We start from the raw sequence: 11,033 nt of genomic DNA, 5'->3' as shown, positions 1-11,033 counted from the left end.
GAGAGAGAGAGAGAGAGAGAGAGAGAGAGAGAGAGAGAGAGAGAGAGAGAGGCACAGAGCATGGTCTTGGATGCATGTAAAACCAATTAAGTTGTACAACCACGATGTAGCACGCTCCACCACACTGCTCTTTGTGGAAATGTCTTTTAAAAGTTAAACGTTGGCACTTGGCAGTTTTTATGTTTTTCACTGCGTTGACTTTGATCACATTGCAATTGTTAGTCTTACAAAGAGACAGAGCAAATCTCATCATAATGAGACAGCATATTAACTTTACACCATTTGCATCTCTCTCTCTCTCTCTCTCTCTCTCTCTCTCTCTCTCTCTTTCTCTCTCTCTCTCTCTGTCTCTCTCTCTCCTGCACATCTGCTGACTAAATCCTACCTGTCAGCACAGCACACCACACTGTAACACTACCCCACTGGACGCACACTTACTGGGGATATATGGGAGACAACTTTGTTTTCTTATACCAAACCCCTCCCCTCGTTCTCTTTTTCTCGATGCCTGCAAACACTCATCTCCAAAAAGTCTTCTCAGGACAAGAAAAAGAAGAAGGGAGGGTGGGAATAAGGGAGGGAGGGAGGGAATGGAAGAAAAGTTTGAAAGCAGACGTAGACAAAGACACAAGGAAGCTGCAGTGAGCCTGAGCGCAAAAGTCCCTAGTCAGCAAGTTCTATTGATTAAAAACTAACCTTCCAGTTTCTCCACTGCGCTCATGGCCAGCCGTAGAATTTAAACAAGTTACGAGTCTATGTGGTGCAAATGTGTGTTTTTATGCTAGGGAGGGTACTTACAGCCTGACAGACCCATTAAAGACATTACAGCAGCAAATGTTTACGTTACAGCATTCCAAATGTTTTATAAAGTCTGCATTGTGTCATGCATGTGGTAAATGTATTCAGCACAAGAGTTAAAATCCCACAATAATAATGACATAATGAGGAGGAAAAGAAGAAATTGTATATTTAACATTTCTAACATGTTCTGAACATTCAAAAGCCACACAAAGTCTGTTAATCAGTTTAAATATGTAATACTCATTAAATCTCAATGCATTCAATAAATGTATCACATCAGTTAAGTTATATAATCATTAGTAAAATAGATATAAATCTGTGAAAATGGCAACGAATACATTGCAATAAATAAATCTCGACTTTGAAGCACCAGAATGGTTTAGGAAGGCTCTGGGAAATTTGTTTGCCTCAGCAATGTCAAACTGGCCAAAATGAGCTCTAATCTTTACTCTAATTGGCCACAAAGTTTTAAGAGTCAAATTAATCCTGTTTCCTGATTGGTGTATACAGAATATTGGGGTGTAGAAAGAATAAAAGGGAGCATGAGAGAGCAAGAGAGAGTGTAAGAGAGCGAGAGAGAGAGAGAGAGAGAGAGAGAGAGAGAGGGAGAGAGATAGAGAGAAGGGAGGTGGGGGGTGGGGTGAAGATTTCTGAATCAGCGTTATGTGTGAATTTGTTTTACCAGGACAGGGTAGATCAGAATGGTTCAGAACAGTAATAAAGGGGAGGAAAAGTGTGGGGAAAGTGGAATTTAACGAAACAATAGAAAGACTAAAAAGTGTAAGAAGAGCTACAGAGTTGTTAATGATAGTCACGTATATGGGTGTCTGGTCGTCCTTGGCAACCAGACATGATGTAACACCAGAATGAACTTGAACTTGAAGGAAGAGGGGAGGGGACGAGAGATCGGAGAGAGGGAGCGTCAAGGAGTAGGAGGGGAGGGCACTTTGCTCACTCTCTGGAAACATGAACAATAGAGCAGGGCGATCAATAAGCCCATTTCACTGAGGGATTAGAGAGAGCAGAGAGCTGGACACTAAACTTCACTGGTGCTTGTGAAACAGGTTACTTCCTGCTTCTACAGAGGAGTCAGACTGAAGCAGGTCCAGGCAGAAAGCAATTCCAAGGAAACAGGGAACAGAACAGGAAGGAACAGAGAGAAGAGAAGAGAAAGAGAAATGAACAGAAAGATTAAAAGAGAGGAGGGGAGATGAGGAAAGGAAATAAAGAGATGTGAAAAAAGAAGGGGTTAGTATCGGGGAGTAAGAGGGAAGGAGAGGAATGGAAAGGGGTTAAAGAGACGAATAGAGAAGGAAAGGGGAAGAGAAGATGTGAGCTGAGACAGGTGAGCTTAAACACGCCTTCAGAGTCCAGTTTAAAGCCTTTCACTATTAAACACAATACATAAGAAGGCTATTATGGTCTGTGTAGGTTTTCAGAACTCATAATGCTATTAGGATAAAGCTTAAAAAAGTTTATGGATTATTGAAGGGCACAAAAAAGAAACAAGATGTAAAAGGAAACAACAGGACAGTTAGTGACCCTCAGACCAGCACGTCAGTGATACTAGACAATGCCAGTGTTAGTGCACGGCAACACTTTGTTGACTGTTATGTGATTAAATCTGGAAAAAACACTACTGAAAGTAAAGTAAATGTCTTTTGTGTCTGATTGTTGCTGTTCTTTCTCCTGTGTGCAGTGGTACCTGGGCTAAGGACACCAGATTCAGACCGGCCTCTCCCGAGCTCAAATGCTTCTCCCTGCCTCCCCTGAGTGTGACCTTCTATGTGCCCATCGGTGTGACGCGCCAGGATCCGCCGACCGCCCTCAACGCCCACAGACCCAGCAGCATGGCTACAGCAGAACCCAAAACAAATCCAAACAAACCAACTCAACACGCTTACAACAAACATACTCAGTATCTGTATATCCCATATATATTCCTCCAGATGTATGGTTTCTATTCTTATATTCATATATAGTAACTGCCCACCTCCTCTTTCCTCTTGAAAATGGAGAGATCTGATTTACTTGGACACTTGCATGAATTGTTTTAGTTCAATCAGATAAGGAGAACATAATGTGACACAATCAAAGAGCTTCCTTCGGCCCGTCTTACTGAGAGCCCAATATCTTTATCACTAATTCCTGAATTTGTCGCAGTTTCACATATTGGCTATGTGATTTGATCATCCCGGACTGGCGCTCCCCGTGCCCCTCTTCCCCGTGTTTGGCAGGATCTGGCAGTTGTTGAGTAGAACCCTAGTTCTGCTTGTGGACTTCTTACAAAGGTTTTACTTGGATCAGATATTCCACCAGCTAAAACCTCTCTCTTGACTCAGTAGTCTGCTCTGACCAGAACTGTTCATCCATATCTTCACCGCCGAGACCTTCAGCGCCATGCTCACGGCCCAACAGACTTCATGTGCCGGGAAATGGCAACTATGAGAAGAAATTCCCCTGGTTTGTGTCTCGGGGCAGGGAGTGAGAAGATGGTGATGTTTGATATGAGCTCTGAAGGCTGTAAAGTGAAGAATTAATACGGGAGATTTTTTTAAAAAAAAAGGAATTGTCTCCCAATTGTCTTGGAGATGCGTTCATATTTTGTTTTTGTGTTCTTGAGTCTTTTCAGTTGTTTCTAATACACCCCATATAAAGTTCTGCTATTAGAGAGAACGGGCGGATAGAAAGGCTGAGCTTCCATTCATTAACAAGACATAAGACAAGCATAATTGGAGGTAAATGGAATTTTGAATGGAGGAAAGTGCAATTTTGTTGGAAAGCTGTCAGATTGTTAAATATCTTTTGTAAGATAGATAATTGCAGCGATTGTTGAAAAGTATATATCTATATATATTTTTCTTTCTAGTCCATTCACACCTCTGGGACTCTAAAATATCGGGGTACAAAAAATAGTTCAAATAGCCTAGTGAGAAATAGAGGGAGGTGTACGTGCTTTTTTTTATTTTTTATTTTTTTTATTCGAATGTCCATTCATCTTTGTAAATTTGTTCGTATCGTAGAACAAATATCCCTTTAAGGAAATGTAAACAATCAATTTGAAACATTTTGACAACATCATCCACTCATTGACATTAGATTGCTGTGCAAGTTTGTTTCCAAAATGCTAATTAACTTATTTTAATGAAACACATAATGTAGAAGCAGTAGCTGATCTTAATTTCTCATCAGGCAAACTCCATTGCATGTAACATAAGAAAGATTTGATCATATCAACAGCTTCGGAAATGGTTGGTTATGAGAGCTCTCAGAATAGGAACACTCATCTGTGATCAGTTTCTGGATTTTTTATTTTTTTTTGATCTACTGTATGGACAGATCCCAGCACTCTTAAACTCATAAACCATTTCTGTGTTCAGTATGGTCCTTATTCTTCTTCAGCTGAAAGCTCTCGTGCCTGTTCGGTCACCACAGACTGGTAGTCGACGCCGGGATGACACACAAAAAAAAACAACTCCTGTAACTTTTATTAAAGTGTTATACAAAACGATGAAGAAAAAAACAACAAATGTGAAGATCAGACAAAACACGAATGCAACCGCAGAGCGAAGCCTTTTTTTATTCATTTGCTTCGCATGCGATTTTAACCATTATTCTTTGTTTGAATTTTTTTAATTTAGTTTCCTACAGTACATATATAATAAATACACTTCCACCTGACTCATCCACTGTTGATCAAATCTCAGAAAAGTAAGGAAAAAAAAATAAAAATAAAAAAAAAAATCTGCATGTTCTAGTGTTAGTGACAAATTTTTACATAGATTATGTAGAGTTAAAGTAGTGTGAATAAAGACACGATATTGTAATCCCAACTCCAGGCACTTGCCAAATCGAGTATTTTGTTTGGCCCCTTAAACCTAGGGTATTTTTCGTGCTGTCCTCACAATCAACCAGTCTTTGTGATTCTCCTTAGCTTCTCATCCTTTCTCTATATTTGTCCCTCTCTCCTTTGTCGCATTTAAAACAATCATTCTTTTTTTTTTCTTGCAAGAGCAATTCATTTTCTTCTCTCGGATTGCTCGGAAAACAATTGTTCCTCATCGATGTGCCTTGAGTGATGTTTGAGTCCTGAGCTGATTCACGAGTTGCAGTGCTTTTTACTTCCCAGATCTTTTCCACCATGCTGCTGCTATGCAGGGAATCAGAGAGTGGAGCAGATAATAGGAACATGTGCTAATAATACAGTAAGAGGAGCAGTGTGTAAGCCCAGGCCTTGTGATACAACATCCTGTACAAGATTAGCTCTTGTACTACAGCGTTAATCATATGGAGGCCCTTGTTAGTCGTATAGTCAGTAGTATAAATAAACATTTATTAGTGTAACTGTTAGACCTTTGACACCCAGGCCCTAGGTAGTGTATTAATATTTATGGATGTTGCTGCAATTATTTCAAAATGGAGGCAACTTTTATATATATTTTTTTTAATTTTTTTTTTAGTCTTCCTGTTTTTGTTCCCAGAACAGTAAAATAAGGAAAAAAGACATTAATGAATTAATTAACTAATATGCAATACTTGCTTGCACTCATTTAGATGTTCCTTTTTTTAAAAAAAATATATATTAGTGTTGCACTTGACTGGCTGGTTGGCAGATTTGTCTTCATTAAAACTCCACACCAGTTGTGTTTAGGGATTCTTGCGCTTGATTTAATGACCGTTCATGTATTAAGGTTCCACTTTCTTTACCTTTTTGGTCACAAGCAAGCCTTAAAACAAGAAAACTTTCTCTCCGGTACAACAATATTTAACACACAGTTACATCCATGCATTTAAGCATTTAAGAAATTACCCATAAACACCCATTTTATGTACATGTTGATCTTCCATAATAACGTTTTCTTGTTTATTCCATATATATCATTTAAGAAAAAAAATATCGAGGAAAATTTTCCAAGTGTCTGAAATGGCGTTTTAGTGGTTACACTTGTGTGTGGATTGTGTGTGCTTTCTTTTTTTTTCTATTAATTTTTTTATTAGTGTGTCAGAATTTTTTTTATTGTTCTTGCCTACCCTTTAGTAATAAGTTGGGCATTATTTCCTTAATTATCTGCACTAAATATGACAGAATATGACAGTTTTAATGATTAAAAAAAATAAAAAATTAATAATAAATAAATAAATAAAACTGCTTCCAGGGCTTAAAAGAGCAAAGGGAAAAAAATTGATTGCACGAACATTTTTTTTTTTTTTTTTTTGTCACAGAAACTTAGTTTAGTTGAAAGCAGCCTAGCATCTAATCAGCAGGATATCTGGCTGTGTGTGTAAAATAAAGACAAAATTGCACCCTTTTTAAAGAAAGACAAAAAATGAGAAAAAGATTATAAAAGCAATAGCTTGGGCAGTTTGTTTTGTTCTTGTGTTGTGTGTGTAATTTTAGTTAGTTTTTTTTTGGGGGGGGGGGTGTTTTACAAACAGAGTTTTGGGGAGAAGAAGAAGAAATCTAATTGAAACGGAGAAGAGCGCTAGGACTAGGATGCCGCTGAGTATGGGAGTCTGTTGTTTGTATATTGTATAGTTTTATTAATTACACTGATTTTAAAGCTGCCCTATTTTATAATGCAGGACTTTTGTAACATTGATTAAATGAGGAAAAAATAGTGTTGTGAATTTTTGCATCGTTTGTAATAAGGCCACATCGATAGAACTGTTTCTTTTCTTTTTTTTTTCTTTTGTTTGTTTGTTTGTTTGTTTATTTGTTCTCTGGGGAACTGGATTTAAGTTGAAAACTTTCCTGTTTCCTGATTTATCATTGTTTTCTTTCGCTTTCCTTTTTGTATGTATTTAAAGCCGTTTTCGGTTTTCCTTCCTTTTTTTTGATGGTATAGAGTATTTCCTATACTTGAAAAGTATAAGGTATTGAGGTGAAAGCCCCATTGTAAATGGATGTTACAAGTATGCTTGCTGTATGTTTTGAAGGTTCTTTGTTGCATCAGTGTTGATGAAGCTAAATTTAGGTAATTCTGAGGATGTTGGTAAGAAATGAGAGCGTTTTTATGCATTTTAAAATTAGTTTTAGGCAGAAGACAATGACATAGACAGCCAAAGGATGCCCCTATTATAAATGCATCTAGGCATCTTTTTGTGTTCACCATTCCATGCAGGAAAATAAACAGCTTGATATGCAACATGATTCTTTTTCTCTTCAACATCTCTTCCTCTCTCTCTCTCTCTCTCTCTCTCTTTGTCTCTCTCTCTCTCTTTGTCTCTTTGTCTCTCTCTCTCTCTCTCTCTCTCTCTCTCTCTCTCTCTCTCTCTCTCTCTCTCTCTCTCTCTCTCTCTCTCTCTCTCTCTCTCTCTCTCAACCACCTCTGCTAACCGAGCATGGAGTCACAACACGCTGAGAAGCATTCTCTCCATGTCACTACACTGCTGCGGCTCTTCTTATTGGCTCAGCTACACACACACAAACACACACACACACACACACACACACACACACACACACACACACACACACACACACACACACACACTGTACACACACACTTGGGACTGAAAATATAAGGAATGAGACATCATATATATATATTACATCTGGCACCAGTTCTCAAGCAAAATTGACTTTTACTCACAGCCCAACCCATACAAACTTTTCAGCTGTAGCAAATACACACAGTCTGTTTACTCCTTTCAGAGTATTAATTATTTGTTCATCAAAGGTTATTACGCCTTCTTTTTTTTTTTGTCCACTGCATGAATCTTTCATAATGAAGTGTAAAGCCTGAGCATCATCCAGGCCATGACTTCCAGCTAATAGTTCTCATTACACACATGACCCTAGGCTTTTAAGCACATCATACATTTTAAAATCATGGGCTTCAAAATCATACAGCCTTGATTTGAATCTCTGCAATGTCCAGAACCGTGTCTGTATGTTTGCTTGTTTTTTTTATAACTCACCATCCTCACCTCAGCATACCCACATACAGCGTTTCCATCAATGCTACAGTTCAATCGGTTTCTCATTCCACAGACTGGATCAGATATAAAACAGATGTGTTCTTGTCGAGGTTACGTTTTTCTTCTAATAAGACTTTATTCCACTGTAAATGTTTCCACTTTCTAATCACAGCCACGGTCGACTCTTTATGTACCTGATTATTTTAATTATCTAAGACACTGATCTTGTAAGTGAAACAGCCCAGAGTCTGAGGTGAGCATTACGTTATATTAATATCAGGGTAGCATTTAGTCACATTAACAATTCAAATCTATAATCAATCTCGAAATCATGACTGATGACTGATAGTCTGCAGTCCCAACCTTATTTTGTGTCTCGGAGGACGTTTTAAGGCATGGGAAAGTGCATGTGTGTGAAAACCTTTTCTACTGCTGGACAATCAGCACCGATTAACAAACTCTCTCATGTCATGTCCATACTTATCTCCATGAAGATATAATCTGTAAAAAAAAAAAAAATAATAATAATAATAATAATAATAATTAAAAGCCCTTCAAAGATAGTTTAAGGAAAAACGTCTAACCTTTTTATACGGAACTATGAGTCTAAAATATAGACCTGTAAATGGAGCATCAGGCCGAGCAGTTAGCTTATCCGTATTCTCAACTAATCCCAGCGCTTTGTCAATCTCCCTACTAAAATTGTTGGTGCTACCTCAATTGATAAGACAGAAGATATCTCAAGACCATCACGAGCGATCCTGCTGATCCACCTAGCAGTCTTATCTGCATGAGAACTATGCACTCGTGAAATTAACGCTGTTCCAAACAAAGTCTGGTTTTAATTTTTGTTTTACTTTTACCTTTGTGTCATGTTTTTTTTTTGTTCTTTTTGTTCTTTTTTTTATTTTTTATTTAGTTCATCTTCTGTTGAAATGTAATAATAATAAAAAAAAAACATAAAATGAACGCAAACCAGCATTTTAACTGATACATTTAAAAATTGTAGTGCCTGTGAAAATCTGTATAATATTGCTTTTATTGATAAATACAATTTCTAACTTTTTTTTTTTGTCTCTTAACACCGATAGCCTTTGCTGTGTTTCAGAGCCCTTGGACTATAACTGATATACGATATCCATGGACTATAATCTGCATGATCCTCTGTACTCACCTAGTGAAGCTCTTAATGAATATGACAAGAAGAAAAAAAAACTTTTTTAAAAATCATTTTCTTCAGTTTTTTTGTTGTTGTTCAAATATGCTCAGTCTAGCGTATTATCAATTACTTTTACTCTATTTTCACTTTGTTTTTTGTTTCATTTTGTGTCATTGCTCTTTCATACAGTATAGTACTCTCATATACAGTAGTATCGCTGTGGAAACCACACATACACATTTACACACTCACACACATATATAGGCCGAAGGGAAGATCCAGAGCGGTCTTTATTTGATGAAGCATCATGTCCTGGTGAGAACAAAATCACTGGTGTTGTTGAAAATGGTGCGCGTTAGCCTCAGTGGACTGGGGATCATTGTTGCTGCCTCATACAAGGTGTTCAGAGGCAAAAAGAACCATGCTGAAGAGTCTGTAGCTTGTGCAGTGTGAGTAAAAATGAGCTCTGGTGGCTCTCAGGACTATTTATCGATGTCAAAGCAGATGCAGTTCAAGGCAAATATTAAGAGTCCAGACTACCAAAAGTTCAGAACACCTCTTTGAATGACAGGAACTTAGTCCGTGTGCTTACTTTCTGTCCAAATTGTTCAGTAACGCTGAGTAATCATAGCAGGATTTGTAGATAAGATGCCTGGTTGCACTTTTTCACCAACAAGGTTCTGGTGTCTAAAGGCAGGTTCTGTTACAGAATCACGCTGGTGGAGGAACAACAAATCGAGCAAGTCATTTTCATAACCATAAGTGAGATCATACACAGATTAGGCAGAAATACCGGAATATCGCCATAAGAACGAGTGATCTGAGAACAAAATAAACACTTAGCTGCAAAGTGAACTTTATATAGACACAAACCCTTGTTTTTTTTTTTTTTTAAAAAAAACGGTTTATTATTTTTACACCATTCATAAGCTAGTACATTCCCTGATCTCTGGTTTCCAGGCCCGGCTGTGTGTTGCTGGAAAAGTGTTTGGTGCTGGAAATCCTGTAGCGATATGCGACAATTGGAACTGAATCCAGGAAATGAGCTTTTAGAGTGTGTGACTGATCATCAGTATGTAGTGTAAGTCTGGATCTCTGAGCCCGATCTTATGAAGACAATCCTGCTGGTCTCTGAACGAAGCCGAGTAGCAGAATGCTGTGTGATGCTACACCGCCATCCTCCAACCATCTCCACACATCCGTCATCTTCATCCTCACCCTCCCTATACGCATCGTTTGCCTTTTACTGAGTAATTAAAATTCAGTTAACGATTACAATAGAAGAAATCAAAAAACGAAACCTTGTGCCTCTATTACACTTGCTGAAGAGAAACGGTCATCTCAAGCACCCGGTGTTTGTTATGTCATGTTATGGGTTCCATCACTGTTTTGACTCCATTGTGGTTCTGTGTTAAATCTCTGGGACTGACTGCTCTCTCTTTTCTTTTGTCCTTGAGTCATATGTGTCACTTAATGTGGAAGTGTGTTAGAGTGACTCTGACTCACTTAATACATATGGCATCTGAGCTAATGAGTGTCTATGTAATGCCATCTTTCTTTCTTTCTTTCTTTCTTTCTTTCTTTCTTTCTTTCTTTCTTTCTTTCTTTCTTTCTTTCATTTTGTTCCTTTTCTCTTTTTCTAAGCCCATTACTCTTGATGGCCACATTCATCCACTGATTTAATGGAAGCAAGATGTGCATTTCCTATGCAACAACATCAACTGAAAAAAAACAAAACAAAACAAAACAGAGAAATAAAGATCGCTAATGCTGATCCTCCGCGTCACCGTGTGTTCCTTCCATCACACACGTTTAAACACCGTACATCCTCGAGACTGTGTTTATTCTACACCGACTCCACAAACCTGTGTCAGAGGCGCAGACCTGCACTCGGATGGACTGATTTGAGTGCAGTGTGTTAAGAGTGCAGTGTGTCAGAGCCTTTAAGAGGTGTTTGGACTAATCCAGGCACTTTGTGGTTAGTTTGCTGAAGCGAGCTGTCTGGCTGATGATGAAAAGCTAAACTGTGCTGCCATCTTTCTTTCTTTTTTTCTTCTCATTCTTTTTTCGGTGAATTGTGTGTTTTGTTACCAAATGTATCTGGATCACTTTTTGTTGTTGGTGTTGTTTTTTTTCAGACACAAAATTCTTC

General features: G+C 38.1%; 1 protein-coding gene across 7 annotated transcripts in view; it reads left to right on the top strand.

Annotated features, from left to right (window-relative positions):
* nfia (nuclear factor I/A) overlaps positions 1-9,765 on the top strand; it is a 140,958-nt gene extending 131,193 nt beyond the window's left edge. For all 7 annotated transcript variants that reach the window (XM_027170050.2, XM_027170053.2, XM_027170054.2 and 4 more), the window contains one exon: positions 2,501-9,765. In XM_027170050.2, coding sequence (XP_027025851.1) covers positions 2,501-2,515 — 15 coding nt within the window. In that variant the 3' untranslated portion in view covers positions 2,516-9,765. The remainder of the gene's footprint in view (positions 1-2,500) is intronic.
* The last annotated feature ends 1,268 nt before the right edge of the window (positions 9,766-11,033 follow it).

The sequence above is a fragment of the Tachysurus fulvidraco genome, chromosome 2 (assembly GCF_022655615.1).
Source record: "Tachysurus fulvidraco isolate hzauxx_2018 chromosome 2, HZAU_PFXX_2.0, whole genome shotgun sequence".
In the NCBI taxonomy this organism is placed as follows: Eukaryota; Metazoa; Chordata; class Actinopteri; order Siluriformes; family Bagridae; genus Tachysurus; species Tachysurus fulvidraco.
Note: the sequence above shows the minus strand (reverse complement) of the source record. Positions and strands in the feature narration are given on the sequence as shown.